The 20389-nt window shown below is 34.3% G+C and overlaps 1 protein-coding gene across 1 annotated transcript in view; it reads left to right on the forward strand.

Annotated features, from left to right (window-relative positions):
• GRIP1 (glutamate receptor interacting protein 1) overlaps positions 1–20389 on the forward strand; it is a 309316-nt gene that overhangs the window by 81877 nt on the left and 207050 nt on the right. Inside the window, exon 4 of the mRNA XM_051962442.1 lies at positions 5365–5445. Coding sequence (XP_051818402.1) covers positions 5365–5445 — 81 coding nt within the window. The remainder of the gene's footprint in view (positions 1–5364; positions 5446–20389) is intronic.

Below are 20389 nucleotides of genomic sequence, written 5' to 3' on the forward strand. Positions count from 1 at the left end.
GCCTCTAGAGTAGATGCTCAATCCACTGTCCTGCAGGATCCCAAAGTGGCAACTTCTAGGCCTTTCTCATCCTGCATAAAAATATAAGATAAGCCCTTCTGTTTCCTACCAATAGGCCATATATTAATGTTAATTAATGATGATAATGATAGCTATATAACGTATTGAGAGAGAGAGTGAGAAAGCTTAAATGATTTGCTCAGGATTACATAGCCAAGGAACATCTGAGTAGGATCTGAATTTTGATCATCTTGATCCCAATCACAGCACTCCATTCATTGTAATATCATATGCGCATTACAAATTTCATTTTCTCTCACAACTCTATGAGATGGATACTGTTATTATCCCCATTTTACAGAGAAAAAACTGAGGCAGACAGGTTAAATAATTTGCCTAATAAGTTATATACCGAGTATCTAAGACAGGATTTTAACTTGGGTCCTCCTCAGCTCAAATCCCATCTTCTGAAAAAAACAAAACAAAAAACCTAATTTTTCTAGTTCCTGTTCCCCTCTCCCAATATCTTTACTAAGGTTTGCCTCTCATTTACCCTCTGTATATCTTCTATGTACATTATTATCTGCACGGTGTCTCCTCCATTTGAATTTGAGCTCTCTAAAGGAAATGGCTGAATATTTGCCTTTCTTTGATTTTTCAATGCTTACCACAGTGTCTTATATATAATATGTATAACAAATACTTATTAACTGACTGCTTTCTGACCCCAATTTAATACTTTATACATTGCACCACCTAAAGGGGCATTTTGTGAAAAAAATAATAGGTTAGTAGTGGTTCTCCAACTGACATCATTCTGAAAGGCTGAGATGTGGCTGAGATATCCCTGCCCTTTCCTCACTCATTATAACTAGACTCTCCACTCATTTATCTAAACTCCTTTTCACTCTGTTTATATTTTCAATCAAAATGTCAACAAGGTTTTGGTTCAGGGTCTGACTTGAGGCATAACTATGTCAAGATGTTACATCCCTTCCCTTAATAGTTGTTGCTTCCAGAAAGCTGGAAAACAATTTTTATAGCAAATGTCTCTGATAAAGACCTCATTTCTCAAATATATAGAAAACTGAGTTAAATTTACAAGAATACAAGTTATTCTCCATTTGATAAATGTCTTAGGATATGAACAGGCATTTTTCAGAAGAAATCAAAGCTATTAGTAATAGGAAAAACATGCTCTGCATAACTATTGACAAAAGAAATGCAAATTAAAAGAACTCTGAGGTATCATCCCAAACCTATTAAATTGGTTAATGTGACTGTAAAGGAAAATGGTGAATGTTGGAGAGGATGTGAGAAAAGTGGAATGCCAATGCATTATTGATGGAGTTGTGAACTAATCCAACCATTCTGGGGAACAATTTAGAACTATACCCAAAAGGCAAACTGTGCAAACTCTTTGATTGAGCAATATCAATACTAGGTCTGTATCTCAGAGATCATAAAAAAGGAAAAAGAATCTACATGTAGAAAAATATTTATAGAAACTCTTTTTGTGATAGCAATGAATTGGAAATTGAGGAGATGCACATCATTTGGGGAATGACAACAAGTTATGCCATATGAATGTAATGGAATGCTATTGTGCTATAAAGTATAATGAGTAATAAGACTTCAGAAAAACTTGGAAATACATGCTCTGGTGCAAAGTCAAGTGAGCAGAACCAAGAGAACATTGTACACAATAACAGGAGCATTGTTCAATGATCAACTATGATTGACTTATCCAAGACAATTCCAAAAGACTTGTGATGGAAAATGCTTATCTCACCCAGAGGAAAAAAAAAACTAGAGTCTGAATGTAGAATGAAACATACTATTCTCACTTTATTTTGGGGTGTTTTCTTCAGTTTCTTCTTTCACAACATGGCTAATATGGAAATATAATTTACACGATTGCATTTATATAAGTTGTATCAATTTGTATGCCATCTTAAGGAAGGGAGAGGGAGAAAATTAGGAACTCACAATTTTATATAAAAATGAATGTTAAAATTGTTTTTATATGTAATTGGGAAAAGATAAACTATTTGTTTAGAAGAAAAACAAACAAAAAATCCATTTCTACTTCCCTTCTGATTTTGTTTGGCAGACTAATCCTGGTTCTTAGATTAAAAGGAATTTTGCTTCCCATAGCAGCTATATTGTTCAGTGGTTAGAGCACTTAATCTGGAGTTCAAATCTAGCCTTATATACTTACCAAATCTGAATAAGTCATTTTATTTTGTTTGTCTTAGTTTCTCCATCTGTAAAATGAGAAAGAAAAGGCAAGTCACTCCAGGATCATTACCAATAAAACCCCAAATGGAGATACAAAGTGTCAGATACAACTAAATAGCAACAACAGAACTTCTAATATAACTGTCTGGTTTATTATTGCCTCAGCTGCTTTCTGTCAGGCTTCATATGCTCTTCAGATTTACCATACATTCTGGGGCATTTAAGAGGATATATTACATGTACATATTCATTCTGAATTTAAAGTATCAAGATCCTAATGGATTTGAATCTGGAAAAGACATGATAGAAAGGAAGGCACTAACTCTGGTCTCATGGATCTGAGTTTAAATTTTACCTCTGACACAAAGTAATTCTACAGTGCTGTAAAGCTTAGGAAGAACTTAAAAAGTTTCTTTTATTTGATCCTCACAACAACCTTCTCTTCATTTCACAAAGAAGGAAAGTAAGAGTGAAGGAAAAAGTGACTTGTCTAGTATCACCACTAGAGAGTGTTTGAGATAGGATTTGAATTCTGATCTTCCATCTCCAAACCCAGCGCTCCATCTATTATTGTACCACTCAGGTGTTTAATGCCATAGTATATAAAAAATTAGCTGGAGGATGATTTCAGAAAGCCCTGGAGAAACTTATATGAACTGATGCTGCGTGAAGTGAGTAGGACCAATTGAGAACATTGTATACAGCAACAACAAGGTTATGTGATGATCAATTCTGGTAGATGTGGCTCTTTTGCACAATGAGGTAATTCAGGCCAATTCCAAATAGACTTGTGATGGAGAGATCCATCACAAAGAGAGGACTATGGGGACAATGTGAATCACAGCATAGTATTTTCGCTTTTATTGTTGTTTGGTTGGTTTTTTTTTTCTCTCTTATTTTTTTCTTTTTAATCTGATTTTTCTTGTACAGCTTTAAAAATGTGGAAATGTGGAAGAATTGCACATGTTTAACCTATATTGGATTACTTGCTGTCCAGGGGAGGGACAAAAATTTGGAACACAAGGTTTTGTAAGGGTAGATGTTGAAAAGTATCTTTTCATGTATTTTGAAAATTAAAAAGCTATTATTATTAACAGGGAGGTAGGGTGGTACTATAAAAAATGCTAAATTTGTAGTCAATTTATCATATGGCATTTACTAGTTGTGTGATTCAAGGGAAAGTCCTTTATGTGCTATTATTATTATTTTTTGCAAGGCAATTGGGATTGTGACTTGCCCAGGATCACATAGTTAATAAGTCTTAAGTTTCTGGGGTCAGATTTGAACTCAGATCCTCCTAAATCCAGGGCTGGTGTTCTATCCACTGCACCTAAATCCCTTATATTTCTGAGCTTCAGTTTCCTTATCTGGAAAATGGCAGTTTTTAGATCTACTCCTCAGAATTATTGTGAGAATCAAATGAGAAATTATCCATAAAGCTTCTTGTAAATCTTTTAGAATATGCTGCAAATATCACCCTTTATAAGTTAGAATAGGGACAAAATGAGCAAGCATTTAAGAGTTACAAGATACTGTCCTGATAACTTGTAGTACCAGCTACAGGTTTGCTGTACTCCGGATGCAGAGTTCTGACTTGATTATAAAGTTTCTGATGATGCACTGTATTCCTCAGTCTAACTGCCTAAATTTCATAACTTAGCTATGAAACTGTAATTTGTCAGAGATGTAGTCTAGGGTGTGGGGACTAATTGAAGACAATAGAGTTGTATTAATGCAGCAGTTTTATGCTGTTATTTATGATTGTAGAATGTGTGAGGTGGATGAGTTTTAAAGACATGACATGTCATGAACTATAGATGGGGGTAAGTCATGTTTGATGCATAAAAGTTGGCAATTTAGCTTTATAACTGAGATAACATAAAGACATATGAAAAATGGTATGTAAATATGAAGCTGTCTGATTTAGATTTATGAAGGTAATTGTAGTTTATAGCAGCCTTAATCTTTTCTTTTTGTCATTGCTTATAGAGACCTTGTTAATTTTAAGAAGTAATAGTGAATCAGTTAACCCATAAAAACATCCTGGGGAAAAATTTGGTGTCTCACTTTTGAAATACGAACCACTTAGTAGGGAGAATTAATGGTTTCAGATGATAAAGCTTTGGTGCTGAATTAGTTACTTATAATATTTAATAGTTTTCCATGCACAATAAGTTTTTTTTAATCTCTTAATGATTTCCTATAAAATCTCTGAAAGTGTGGCCAGAAACAATCATTTGAGCCACCCAGTATCACAAAATAATTGGCTGGACTTCTCTTTATATCATTTCTGCTCCTGTAATATTTATTCAGTGTTTGAATAATTTTTAAAGATTTATCCTCAAGAAGTTTCTGTCAATCAATGTACTTTCCCATTCCCATGAAGAATTCTTCCATATGGTATAGCCTAGGTGTTTCTTGTTCAATCCAATTGTTATTCTTTTGTCCAAGGATTGATTTAAATAATCTAGAGGGAAATTATATTTAAGGGTTTTGTTCTTGCCACTTAAAATTTTTGTAACTTTAATTTCTATCCTACCTCTTGAAGATATATTTTATATAAATCTTTCTATCATTTTTGTTGTTTGTTCTCTGTAATGTCTTGAATTTCTTTATTCTCCACTTATATAGAACTATTGAAACCAAAATGAGCTTTCAGTCTTCTCACTTTTAAGCCATCTTTCTTTCTCTGTTCTCAGCTCAACTCCTAAAAGTTCTCCTTCTCTATACACTTCTTCTCTATATCAGGTTTGGTGTACCTGGTCACACAGTCAATAATATGGAAGGGCATCTAAATCAAGCAAGATTCATCTCTATGGTGGTCTCTCTTTTCTGGAGGTCTCAGCTCTACTTTATTATATCTCTTTCCCTCTCCTGATGATCATGAACAGCTTCTCTTCATGGAACCTTCATTCTTCTTCACTTTCTGAGATCTTCTAAAGGAATTTCTTAAACAACAATTAATTATTCTTTCCGCACATTAAGCCATTCTCTTCCTGGATCATAAACACGTATTTGCCAATGAATCTAGGTAGCTGGCATTTAGATTATAGTCTATTAAAAGTCTTCATTGAACCAGAACCTGGGTTGAAATTAACTAAATCCTTCATTGTACCTTTGCAGATGAGAGTCCCTACACTAAGTCCGCCAGCCAGACAAAACCACCTGATGGAGCATTGGCTGTGAGGAGACAGAGCATCCCAGGTTAGACCAGATCATTGGATCATCAGTTATTTTATTTGTTAAATCTTGTCGCCTCACGAGCCTGGAATACTCTGACTTGGCCTCCCAATTTTTTAAAATTTATGTCGCTTGTTCAATTATGAACATAGTATGTATTTTAGAAAACTTCTCATCATTAACTGATGCATTCTTAAATTGTGGGCTTTGGAAGAATCTATCAACTTGTGAGAATCCATCTTGCTTGGACTTACTTTGTCAAATTACTTGAATTGATATTTGCTCTCAGTTTCTCTCTTCTCTAATTTTTTGGTGATGATTTTTCCAGTAGCACATGTTTTTTCACTAATAAATAACAGACAAGTCAAGAAGGGGGTCAAGAAATAACTGGAGTAGAAGAAGATACATCTTCTGAATAAAAGACATCTGAAGACCCGAAGCACTTTTCCCGCATTCCTTTCTTCCCACTTGCTTTTTAGATCTATAATTATTTCCTTCAACAACGGCTTTTAAATTGAGGGGTTTCTTGATTCATTCCTAAAAGAATTAGATCACTACAATAGGCTTTAAAATATATTTCACCATCCAAAAGTTTAAGAGGAATGAATGACCATGAGTATTACAACATTTAGGACTTATGAATTTCAGAATTACTGAAAAACACATGAACTCAAGAACTGAATAGTGGTAAATATATTGTTGTTGAATCATTTCAATCGTGTCCAACTCTTCATGACCCCATTTGGGGCATTCTTGGCAAAAATAGTGGAGTGGGTTTCCATTTCTTTCTCCAGTTCATTTTACAGATGAGGAAACTGAAATAAACAGGATGAAGTGATTTGCCCAGTGTAATTGTGCACAGACAGTAAGTGGCTAAGGCCATATTTGAACTCTCAAAGATGAATCTTCCTGACTCTTAGTCTAGCACTCTATTCATTGTGTCATCTAGCTGCTCATTAATGGAGCTACCTACTCCAAATCTATCTGGAATACATAAATTATAGAAGGATTTCCTTTTGGAAATAAATGCACTTGCCAAATGTTAAGATATTTAAATATTTACAACCAAAATTATGTTTGTATGCTCTGAAACAGCATACTATGGGATGTAGCATAATTTTACCTGCAAATTAACCAAGAATTCTTGCATGTTAATTTTTAAGTACATGATTCCATGAGTGGAAAATGATACAATTAAATATTCAGTTGTTCATGTGGAATTGGACCCTTTGATAGAGTTCAAATGGAAATGAGATTTTACTTTTGAAGAGAAAAAATGAAGTTTCTTAGAATCTTTGTGTATAATTGGCATTTAGTTCTATATGAATTGAAAATTTTCATCCTAGAATATTAAAATTAAGTGACTCAGGACAATATTTTTATATTTAGACTTTGTTGTTTTATTTGGGATGATACCATAATAATGAGTTATTCACCCTTTCCACAGAATCACAGAATTTTAAAGTTGGTAGGTGTCTAAGATACCAGACACCAGTTCATCCTCTGCCTGAAATTTAAATCCATTCTCCTATATCTCCCATGGCGAATCATCCTATCTCTCCTTGGACTGCCATAATCAAACTTTCACATTCTTCATGTTTTTAAGAAACGATTCCCATAAAATATTGCACAATGCTCTATGAATTCTTATCAATAATGATAAAGTATCACAAGGCTGTAGTTCCTAGACTTCTTTAGTTATCCATTCAACAGATTTTAATTTCTCTGGATAACTATTTGAATTAATAATGGAGATATCTCTGATGAGAAGAGACATTTTAGTGTCCTTGCTATTTTCTGATGTATTCAAGTTAAGCCCCAGATTTGATCCCTTCTTTCTAAGCATGTAATGATTAGACTTACAAAGCAGGTTTTACTCTCATGCTGAAGACCCAGGGTTATCAGAGTTGACTGAGTAATCCTTCTTTACAAAGACTTTTCTGAGTTTTAAATCACTTAATGTTGACAAGTCCTGGAAATGTCATTAGAAAGTACCCAAGAGGCTTGAATGTCTAAGAGAAAAGTTTAGGACCTAAACCTTAGAAAATCCCTTCTCATCTTCTCTACAGTCTCAGAAATCGGTGAAAGACTTTCATTGCCAAGGATACAACTCTTTGTACTGTCTAGGTATTGATGCCTTCAGATAGGACTGAAAAGACTAGTTGCTATCAGCCGTGTGCAGATGAAGTTTATTTGTTTTTGTGATGTAGTCTTTGGCCTTTCAATGGGAGTTGACTATCCTGGCTCATGTTCTAAAAAAAGGCAGATTAAAGCTACAGCTGTATATACATATATAACCTCCAGGTACCCTGGAACTTCAAGCTGTTCATTGAAGTCACCTTAATAAATGCTCACTTGATGCCCCCTAGAGGTTACATCAAAATACAACTCTTCAGTTACCCTGCATGAGATTCATTGTTCTTCATAATCTTTGGTGTCCCAAGGACATGAGCTATGCTGTAGTACAAAGAGTAAATTCAATAAAAGTTGAGCATCCTTGTTTTTTTTTTAATATAAAGTATTTTAATTTTTCATCAGTGTTAAACTGTCTCTTTTGTCTAAATCCAGAATTATATCAGTTACTTTATAGTCAAGAAGCAAATATGTGTCTTTCATTAAATGTTCAACCTGCCTGGAAATTCTTTTATCTCCCCTCCCCTCAAAGAAGGTAATGGATTAAACATCTCTTTGGAGCAAAACACATTTGCTTTGGACACAGGGGAGATGCATTATTCAAATATATATATGTATATATAAATTTATCATTTTCATCCTGTCTTTTCATGGCATGAGATAAAATTAAAATATCTTCCAGATATTTTCTTAACCCTTATGAAAATAATGACAGCAAAAATGACATGTTCCCATAGCCTTACAATTTAAGTAACAAAGAATCTTAGAGGTAAAAGGGAAATTGAGATTCTATAGTTCAAATTCAAATGAGGGCTTCATGTCAGAATCATCCCAATAATTCAAATTTACTTGTCATTTTTACAAAAAAAAAATATTTTCCACAACAACCCATTTTACAAATAAGAAAACCAAAGCAACCCAGGACCATATAACAATAAAATTGGGATTTCCTTTCAAATTCTCTGATTGATAATTCTGTAATGTATCCACAATTCCAGGCTGCCAGAGTTGACAAGGAAAGTGAGAAAGCTAGCTCTTGATCCAACACTTCTGTGACAGACAAATTACCACATTACAGAACTTCCTGTTCCATTGTTGGACAGTGCAGATTATTATAAAATTCTTACCCTAAACCAAAAATTTCCTTTCTATAACATCTATTCATTGAATCTAATTATACCCCAGCCATGAGCTGGTTTCATTTACTTCTGTCTTCTCAAATAAGGAAAATGGCTTTCAAAAATTAAGTGCAAAAAATAATAAACAAAAGACTGACTTTCATAGAAATTGGTAAGTAAAAGGGATAATCATAAAACTTAGTCTCTCTTTTAAAAATTTGCCATTTCATTTTTTATGTGGTCATTTTCAAGCATGATGATTTCAAAAAAACCTAGAAAAGCTTCCATGAACTGATGCAAAATGAAGTGAGTAGAACCAGGAGAACAGTGTACATAATAACACCAATATTATATGAAGTAGAACTGTGAAAAACTTGGCTATTTTCAGCCATACAATGATCCAAGACAATCCCAAAGAACTCATGATGAAAAATGCTGTTTGCCTTCAAACAAAGAACTGGTATCTGAATAAAAATGGGAGCATACTTTTTCTTCCTCCCTCTCTCCCTCCCTCTCTTCTTCCCTCAGTTCTTCCCTTCCTCCCTCTCTCCATTCCTCCTTCTCTCCCTTCCTCTCTTTCTCTTTCCCTCCCTCTCTCCCTCCCTCTCTCCCTCCCTCTCTCTCCTTCCCTTCCTCCATTCCTCCCTTCCTTCCTCTCTTTCTCCCTTCTTCCCTTTTTCCTTCTCTCCTTCCATCCCTCTCTTCCTCTCTCTCTCCCTCCCTTTTTACTTTCCTCCTTCTCTCCCTCCTTCCCTTTATCTTTTTTTCCTTCTTCTTTCCTTCCCTCCCTCTCTTCCTTCCTTCCTTCCTACCTTCCTTCTTTCCTTCATCCCTTTCCTTCCTTCTTTCCTTTCCCCCTCCCTCCTGCCTTCCTGTCTACCTTCCTTATCTTATACAAAATGACAAATATGGAAATGCTTTACATGATTACCATGGGTAACCTATTTCATATTGCTTACTATCTCAAGGAGGAGGAGGGATGGATAGATAGAATTTGGAATTCAAAACTTTAAAAGCAAATAGAGTGTTTAAATTGTTTTTACATGTAATGAATTTTTTTAAAATGAGGTCATTTTAAATCATATTTCAGCCTAGTTGAAATTTTCAAAGATAAGATTGATTCTAAATATTAAGACATTATAAGTTAACCCAACAGCTATGTTTTTTTTTTTAATCTGTTGTTTCAAATATCTTTTACAAGACAGATTGCTGTTGAGTTCCAGTGTGACTGACTGCTTTGAAGGGTATTTCCCTTCCTAAGTTAATGGATGCAATAGATTCTAGGTTTGACAGGTTTTCCAATAATCTGTGTGTTTGGCCATTTAGAAATGAAGTATTTAATGTTTTCTTGTCTGGTCTTCATAAAGGGAAAAGAGAAGGTGCCAAACTAAACCTCAAATCCTATAGTTAGGATATTACTTATTTGACTTGTCTGATTTTCAAGAAAGATTTCTTTCTCGTCTTTTTCTAATCTTGACATAGCATGCTGAACAATACCCCAAATATGGCAAATATGACGAATTCCTTTGCTACTGCTGTGTGCGTGTAGTTAGTTGCCCACTAGAATTCTCTGCATTTTGATGTTTAAGTACTAATTACTTTTTTCTGTTTGATTGAATCCTTTATTGTTTACCTTGTGTTCCTTTTTTAAATTAATGTTTTTCCTTTTCCCCAATTACATTTAAAACAATATTTTTACATTTGTTTTTAAAACCTTGAGTTCCAGATTCTTTTTGTTATACCCATTCCTAACCCCCATTAAAAGCACACGTGTAGTTAAGCAAAACATTTCCATAAAAGTCATATTGTGAAAGAAAAGCATAAATCTCTCTCCTTAAAAAAACCTTTAAGAAAAAAATAAAATAAAAAAGTAAAAGAAATTATGCTTCAATCTGTATTCAGAATAAATTCTTTCTCTGCTTATGAACAGGATTTCTCATCATAAGTCCTTCAGAGTATACTAATTGTTACCCAAGTTTTTAATCTGAGATCTATGACCTTTGTTTTTCAAAAAATTTTTTACTAATACAATTACTAAATTTACTAAAATTATTAGTAAAATTACTAAATTACTAAATACAATACAGTAAACATGTCATTAAGATCCTACTATGTGCCACACACTCTAAGAGCTAGAGCTACAAATAAGAAAAAAAATTCCTGTCCTCAAGGAGCTTGCAGTCTCTTGAAGGCAGACAGCACACAAAAGGAAGCTAGAAAGCAATGAAAGAGCAGAGTTATCTGCTGCCATGATAATAGAATTAAAACCAAGCAAGTCTGGTTTGTATGCATGCAATCTGACGCGTCAGTGGCTTGGATTTGTTTTATATGTGGTGTGATCAACCAACAAGGTTTTATTTGGTGCCTGTTGTTGCTGTTCAGTTGTATCTGGCTCTTTGAGACCCCATTTGGGGTTTCCTGGGTAGGGATACTGCATTCATTTGCCATTTCCTTCTCCAGATCATTTTACAGATAAGGAAACTGAGACAAACAGGCTTATGAGACTTGCCCAGAGTCATACAGCTAATAAGTGTCTGAGGCACATTCAAACTAAGAAATATCACTGACTGCTTGCTCGGTGCTCTATCCACTGCACCAACTAGCTGCCCCAGTGTAGAACCCACAAGGTAAACACTATATCCTATGCTGGGTGCTTAGTATTCAAAACCAGAACTGAAGCCATCTCACCTCAAGGACCTAATTAATTAGGGTTTCGTGCCTAAAAAAGGTTTTCCAGAATTTAGATAGCCTTTTTACAAATGTGTCCATTTGGGAGACTATTAAGGAGGTAAGTGGATCTCTCTCTGGGGTCGTCTGGTTAGGGTTCTGTCATTAAGCTCCCCAGAGATGACCAGAATGGGCAGTTCACATGTTAGACCCAGGACAACCTGAGTTCTGGAAAGGGGCTGCTATAGATACATCTGAAAGACAAGAAAATGCTGTTGGGAATCAGGAATCAGAGTAACTTGTGAGTAACAAGTATTTTTGATAGGGAATAATACTGCTCATACCTACTTGAGTGTACCTTTATGACCTGGGATGGGGGAAGAAAGCAAGTAATCTCACTAAAATCAGGAATAAAAGCATACTCTAATGTATTCACTACCTCCTCGAATTAAAAAGGAGAAATCAAACTGAGAGTGTGTCCAATTGTTAGGATAAATATTGGCAATAGCTAAGTGGCAGAGTGGGTCAAGCACGGGCTTGGATTCAGAAGGTCAAACTTGCATCAGACATTTATTAACCGTGTGACCCTGGAGAAATCACTTAACTGTTTACCTCAATTTCCTCAACTGGAAAATGCAAATAATAGCTCCCACCTCCCAAAGTTGTTGTGACAATCAAATGAGGTAATATTTGTAAAGTGTAAACTTTAAAATATTATATAAATGTTACTCAAATAAGGCAGCTAAATGGAGCAATAGTTTGAATGCCAGGGCTGGAGTTGAGGAGAGTCATCTTTCTGAGTTCAAATCTGACCTCCAGTGCTTACTAACTATATGACTTTAGTAAAGTCACTTAAACCTGCTTACCCCAGTTTCCTCATCTATAAAACGAGCTAGAGAAGGAAATAGCAAGCATAAATCAGGATCTCTGCCAAGAGAACCCAAAATGAGATCATGAAGAGCTGGGCAAGAAAGAAATAACTGAGCAGCAGTACCACACTAAAGTACCACAAGTGGAGTCAGAAAGAACTGTCTTCAAATCCAGCGTATGACATTTAATAGCTGTATGAATTTGAGCAAATTTGCCTCAGTTTCCACATGTGCAAAAGAGCTGGTATAGAAAATGGCAAATCACTCCAGTATCTTTGCCAAGAAAACTCCAAATATGCTCACAAAGAATTAGAAGTGACTGAAAACAACAAAAATTATTATTGAAAACTAATGTTTGATGTATTGACTGAAGCAGATCTTTTAGGTGGAAAGGAACTGAGTCAATTGCAATCCTAGTTTGTTTGTTTTTTTTCACTTACTACCTATATGATCTTTGGTAAATCACTTAATTGGGCCTCAGTTTCCTCATCTGCAAAATGAGGGAATTATATAAAATAAATCTTTCAAGTCTCCTCCAGATCTAAATTTATAGTCCCAGATATGCTCTTATGTTTAAAAAAAAAAAACACAACAAAAATCAAGTAATACAAGAGCTGCATTAGTCTGCAAGAGAGAAAAGTGGGGAGATTTATTTTTAGTTGTGAAGAAACTAAGTCCTTTCCAGGCAGTCTTTGTTTACTGTATTTCAATATATACACAAGGTATTTATCTAGGTTACCATTCAATAATTTCTTTTTCTTATATAACACCAACAAGACACATTTATAACACGCTTTAAGTTTTATAATATATTTTCATTGCATGTTGAGTAGTAAATGCACCAAACGTGAAGCTCCCAATAGAGATTTCTGCTACCCAAGACTAATGAAATAAAATATAGGTCATCTGGAAGCTGGAGAATTTTAAAGGTCAGAGTTCTTTCTTCAGGCTCAGACATTTTGTCACAGCTAAAACGTTCATGGAGAAAGAGAAATTGTTGGGAGAATCTAACAAAATAAAAATGGAGAAAGTTAAATAATGAAAATGCTTCATTGGTCCCAGTTTGCCACCAATTCAGGAAAAGTTTAAGGAAATAGCCGGAATGTATCAACATTAAAAATACAAAATAGAATTTAACACTTCTCTTTGATAGGGATATATTCTGAATCCCCTGCAGCTGGATGCAAGCTTGCAATGTAGAGTCGTTTACACATCAAGCCAAGCTGAAATTATAGTGGGTAAAGAAGGGTGTGATTCATTTTTTGGTTGCTGCAGCTTTTGTTCAAGCCTCATTGATATGCCCCACCATTGTGCTCTCACTTCTGTATCTTCCTGGTAAACAGACTCTGGAAATGGAATAAAGTGGCAGATGTGGGTACGGTAATTGTTAAGGAGGAAAAAATGTGATTTTAAAGAAATCATTCTTCCTGCCTGTGATTTCAATGAAACCATTTTGTGAACCACGATTATTTTTTCATATTTACTATGCTCTGTTATGTTATCAGAATAAAAGGACTCAATACAATCCTCCCTCAACATTGCTGCCTATTGAAATCCTTCTCTTCCTTCAAAGCCCTGCTCAAGTGATACTTCTTTCATGCAGCTTTCCTTGACCCCTCCCTACTCCTCCAGACAAAAGTGATCACTCCTTATGGCCTCTCTTCACCCTCCTATGGTTTTAATATATTTGGACTCATTTTTTCCATTTGTATTATTTTTTAAGTACCTAGATCTTCCAGGAAATGATTTAGTATTATAGAGACTGAAATGAACTACCATCAAAGAACTTTCATTTTAACCACATGAAGCTACATGGATATCCATATATCTTTATCTGACTTTGTCATTGAGTGAGTTGTCATTTTCTTCCCATAAATGGGGAAACTAAGGCAAGAAGGGTTGAGTGACTTATCCAGGATCACATAGCTAGGAAATGTCTGAGGTTGGATTTGAACTAAGGAAGATGAGTGTTCCTGACTTCAGATCTGGCACTCTATTCACTGAGCCACCTAGCCATCCTCAATATCTATCTATACATAAATGTGTATATACATTCATATAAATCTTTATCTATCCACACTGAATAGACATATACCCAGTCTTGTGAATATACATAGACATGCATATATAAAGTATATACACATATATGTCTATAATTTTTATATATATACTATATATATACAAGTGCATGCATATATGTATATACATTGTGCACTCATTTGTAGATTTATGTGTATCTATATTCAGACACAATATAGATTTGTGTATGTGCACAAATATTCATTCAAATAGATTCATGATAAGAGATCTCCCCAAAGCACTGGAAGTCTTCCTCGGTTTCTCCTGCAGTGAGACCACATAAAGTATGCAGATTCTTCATGGATTAGCTTCCCTCACAGATCAGCCATTGTTTTTCACTCATATATTTGTTTGATGATATCTTTTAATTCATTTCTCCTTTAAAATTTTTTGTTTGTCATATGTCTACTTAAACCCATCATTTGCCATTTCGTTGTCATATGTGTGATAGTCATTTTCAATTCTTTGTAAACTTTAGTGTTCTCAACTTATGCCAGTAAACTCTTGGTATTACAAAGCTGGTTCAGAAAGAGATTTGGGCTTTTTAAAGGAACTCGACAGTTTCTCCAAGGCAGCCCAACAACCTTCTTTCTTCCTCTTTAATTCTGGATCTAGCTTATTGCCTTTTGATTAATAATGCATATTTGTTGAATGAATTAATCAGTGAATGCTATGCACCCTATATATGATCGGTAAAATAATTATAACTTAAGGGGAACCTTCTCCTAATTCACAAGAAACCGTTTAAAAACATGAGTAGCTATGGTTAGAAGAATTGTGCATGTTTAATCTACATAAGATTGCATGCTGGCTTGCATATCTATGTGCATTCACAAGCCTATGTATATGTGTATTAAGTGTAGATAGATAGATTTATATGTATCTATATATTATTATAGTTTTGTCTACTTTGCCATAAATTAATTCACATAAGTTGTAGCTTTTTTTCTAATTAAGTGAAAACATTAATTGTTCTAATTAAATAGATAGAAATCATCCCTCCAACTCTTAACCATTCTCCTCACTTTTCTTTACTTAGTCAAATTCTGCCCATTCTTTGAAGCCCAATCCAAGTCCTAACTGTTCTACTAAATCTTCAATCTTTTCCTACCTCAATTTCTTCCTTTACATCCTCCTATAGCCCCATCTGTCTGTGTCACATTTTAGTGGCTTAATATTCTATCTTGTTTGTTCTCTCATTTTCCCATGTATATTAAATTTAATAAAGTTATAAATTCATTCAGGGCAAGGACCATATTTATAATGCACATTTTACACATATTGACATAGGTTTTATATATTTCATGCACATTGACATATTTTCCACGTTTTATACATATTTTACATATATTTATTATTTTGCATATATTTAGCACTGGGCAAACAAGAATATTAACTATAGGGGTAGACAAGTAATAAATATTTATAAACTGAAGTGAAGCCTTACTTTCAATCATCTGCCTTAATATGTTTTCTGATTATATTTTACATTGTAACTGTTCTTACAGGGTTGAGTTAAGTTAAAACTTAATCAAATTATTTATTTTTGAGTTAGAGTAAATATATAAACCAGAGATTAGGCCATGCATGCCTCCTTTCCCTGTCTTTTCATCACTCTTTTTGCTTTTCTGCTATTCACATCCTTCCAGTCTTCAACCCTGGATGCACCCTAGCTATTTCTCTTCTCCCATTCTTCTTTTAAGCCTCTGAACAATACTGGGAGAAGATACTACTATGTTTACTGAGCACCATATAAATTCCTATTATGTATTCTGAATTAGCTGAGAATTGGTGCATGACTTTTTAAAAATTTATTTCACTCTCTTGAGAACTATGACAAACATTCTTTCCATGTAGCCTCAAAACTAACCTTTACTCATTTTCTCTTCTCCTACTTTACTGAGAAAAATAAAGATCATATTTCATATTACATGTTTTTATTTTCCCAGTTACATGTAAAACAAATTTTACATTTGTTTTTAAAACTTTGAGTTCCAGATTCTCTTCCTTGATCCTCATCCCCATCTCCCAAAGGCACATGTGACGTTATGCAAAACATATCCATAAAAATTGTTGTGAAAGAAAAGATAGATTTCCTCCTTTCCCCCCCAAAAAAAAAACCTTTAAGAAAAATAAAGTTTAAAAAGATAGTATGCTTCAATTTGTATTCAGATGCAATCAATTCTTTCTTTCAGTATGTAATAGCATTTTTCATCAAAAGTCCTACATAGTAGTTGTGGAATCATGATCATTTGTATACAGTACATTTCACTTTGCTTGAGTACATGGAGGACTTTCCAGGTTTTCTGAGAGCATCCTGCTCATCCTTCACCCACCCCCACCCCACCCCAAAAAAAATCCATCATAGGTGCAGCTAGGTGGTACAGTGGATAGAGCACCAGCCCTGAAGTCAGGAGGACCTAAGTTCAAGTGTGGCCTCAGACACTTAACACTTTCTAACTGTGTGACTCTAGGCAAATCAAAACCCCAATTGCCTCAGCAAAAAAAAAAAAAAAAAAAAAATCCATCATAATTACATATTCAATTTATTCAACTATTCCCCAACTAATGGACACCCCCCGCTTCAGTTTCCAATTCTTTGCCCTGACAAAAAAGATGCTATAAATAATTTTGTACACATAAGTCCTTTTCCTTTTTTTTTTTCAGAATCTCTTTTGGGATTAGTAGTAGTAAGTCACAAGGATGTTAGGTCAAAGGATATGCATAATTTTATAGCCCTTTAAAATCATATTTCATGAACTCCCTTTTCTTCCTTATATCACACCTAAAAATATATTTTTCTATCTTCATCTATTCTTTTCTCTTGTCTTCCTAACTTAGAGGAAGAGATGGTCTTTTTCCTTTTCAAAGTCACCCTTTATCCTCATATCCTTCTTCTCTTGACTTCTCTAGGTCTTGTGCCATCAATTATTCCAACATTTTCTCTCTTACCTTCAATCTGTCTATAGAAAGCAGAAAGATAGGTCAGCAGGAAGAAGGAAAGAATTGTTACTTATACCATTGCTGATAATTCAATCTAAGAAATTCAGTAAGTATGAAACATTAGTGTGATTCTTTTAATTTAAGTAATTTCCCCAAAGCATTCTAAGGTGTTGATTGTTGATGCTTTTCTTTAGTTGACAGAGATATCCTTTTTCACCTGGGTGAAGGAGGAAATTACTGAAGTGTTCTCCAGGGCTTTGAACAATATTCTTCAATGACATTTTAAAGAAGCTGGTAGGAAATTATATTTACGAAGGAAAAATGTCTTCTCTTTTGTGTTCATAAAGAGCATAAATCTTGGGGCTGATAAAAAGTGAGTGAACATTCTATTCAGACCACATATGGAAACTGCTAAGACCAAAAGAAAAAAATTACAACAAAAAAGACAAATAGTGATATTTTCCCTGGAAATATGTATTGAGATTTGAGATAGGAGAGAAAAATGTATTTCAATGTGAGAATACATTATTGAGTTGAACAGAGAGCAAGAATGTTTTTCTAGATATTGAGAAGGGAGTACTGCCTGATGTGTTTCAGCCCAAAGTTATTATTTTCAGAAGAATTGTATGACCTTCTCGGTGGACTAAGTGTTCGATAACTCACTGTAGATACACATCTTAGTAAGGACTCTTTTCAACAACACAGGAATGAGTGGTACTTAGAACTTACACACACAAAAACACACACACATAGATACATTTATCTTACATTGACATCAACATCATCATCATTGTCATTAAGGCATTATGTAGTTCTTTAAAGTCAGCAAAGTATTCAATATACATTACATCATGAACCTCAACAAAATCTTTGAGGCAGACATTACATTCATTATTATCTCCATTTTTTGGTTTTCAGTTGTTTTTCAGTCATGTCCAACTCCTTGTGATGCCTTTGGAATTTTCTTAACAAATAGACTGGTATGATTTGCTATTTCCTTCTCCAGTTCATTTTACAGATGAGGAAACTGAGGCACTCAGAGTTAAATGATTTGCTTAAGATCAAACATCTAATAAGTGTCTGAGACAAGATTTGAACTCGCATCCTCCTGATTCCTGAATACTTAGTACTTTATCTTCTGAGTTATCTATCTGCCCTTCCAGTTAAGTCTAGCCTTGGCTTATATGTTAATTGTTTGCTTATATAGCCCTTCTATTGTAGGCAGCTGTCATTTAATGTAAACTACAATGAAAATTATATAGTGACAACAAGTATACATGTATGTATATAAGTGTACTCACAAGAATGTAAAGTGTGTGATGAAAATTAATACCTACTACTCACAGCTGTGGTTTAGAGCCTTCACTTTGCTTCTCATTTACATAATAAGTTTCAATGGCATCATTAGCTCTTAATCATGAAACATTTACTAATCAAAAAGACAAAGCAAGAATAATCAACAAAGCATTTGCTCAAGAGAAGGTAAAATAAAGAATACTCACATAACCATCATTGCATCCAATAAGAATCCATTTTTTGAATCAGGGTCACTGGGGGGTAGGAGGATTGGGGTATAGTGAGCACAAACTTATAGAAACCTAGCAGTGAGAAACATGGGTAAGGAAATTCATATATACCTGGGACAGCTCATGATTCAAACTGTAGCCCTGAATATTGTGGTCTTTCTGGATAGCAATCTATACTGAGTCACCTGTTCCTATTCTAAGCCTCTCCTCTCTCCTGCTGAATGAGGCTATTTTTCTAATAATATTGGGCCACTTTAAACAGTGTTAAGATCTTAGGTCTCCAGAGATTTCCAATTCTGTTCTTTTGATTAGGTATTAAGGTAGCACATGCTACTTCAGGAAAAGGAGTTTCCTTTAATCCTGGAATCTATAAAGATATTCACTTCATATCTGTAAACTTTGAAGAGTTTCTCCTTCTGAAATTATATAGAGCAACGTAGACAAGATTTTAAAGTGGTTCTCCTCTTTCAGATTGCAAATGGCACTAAAGAATAAGGTAGGCTAACTCATCATACAGCATAGGATATTTTCCTTCAGTCATATCAGCTCCCAGCATCAGAGCTTTCCTGCAGTCATCTCAGCTCAGTATAAACTATTTTAGCCAGCTGGTATCAGTGGTGCTTAGTTCCCATTAGATTCTTAGCTATGTTGTTGTTTGTCATTTCTCAGTTTCTCTTCTCCCAACTTTTTAGTACTGTCAGCTTCTGTGTTCTGTCTTCTGTAAGTAATTTCTCTCAGTAGCTTCTGTTTCTTCTTAAATTGTATCTAGAAAAAAAGACCATAGTTTCTGCTGTGACTTCTAATGTCAGGACCTCCTCGTATCTTTCTCTCTTAGACAAAAAAAAAACCCAAATCCATATTTCTATCATATATGATGCAAATATTCATTATGCTAATATAATTAGAATATTATACAGTTATCTAATAGTCCCCAAATAGTTCTTTGACTCATGATTTCCTAGAAGTAAACTCTGAAGTTATGAAACTAGTCATCTTCATATTACCGGCTAAGAAATAATGCATTATAGTAATCTTTAACATCAGTGGGTACTTTTTTACATTTTATTTTTATTAAAGTTTTTTATTTTCAAAACGTATGCATAGAGTTCCAGATTTCCCCCTCATCCTCTCCCCTAGCTGGCAGGTAATCCAATACATGTAAATATGTTAAGATATATGTTAAATCCAATATATTTGCATACATATTTATAAAGTTATCTTGCTACACAAGAAAAATCAGATCAAAAAGGAAAAAATGAAAAAGAAAACAAAATTCAAGCAAACAACAACAAAAAGGGTAAAAATGCTATCTTGTGATCCATATTCAGTCCCCACAGTCCTTTCTTTGGGTGTAGATGGCTCTTTTCATCATCATTGGAACTGACCTCAATTATCTCATTGTTGAAGAGAGCATTAATGGGTACTTTTGCCTCTAACCTCAGATCCTCTTAGTATAGCTGTCTAAGAATTGTTTTCTCTTAGTTTCTCTGCTTCTCTGCACTGTCTATGCTTCTTTTCAAGCTAAATTTCTGTTTCTCCAACAAATATTTTTTCCTGACCTTTTCAGCAAATAAAATGATCATATAAGAAAGTGGTAATTCCATATATATAATGTATGTAAATACACATATTT

This window comes from Antechinus flavipes, chromosome 5 (genome assembly GCF_016432865.1).
Source record: "Antechinus flavipes isolate AdamAnt ecotype Samford, QLD, Australia chromosome 5, AdamAnt_v2, whole genome shotgun sequence".
Lineage (NCBI taxonomy): Eukaryota > Metazoa > Chordata > Mammalia > Dasyuromorphia > Dasyuridae > Antechinus > Antechinus flavipes.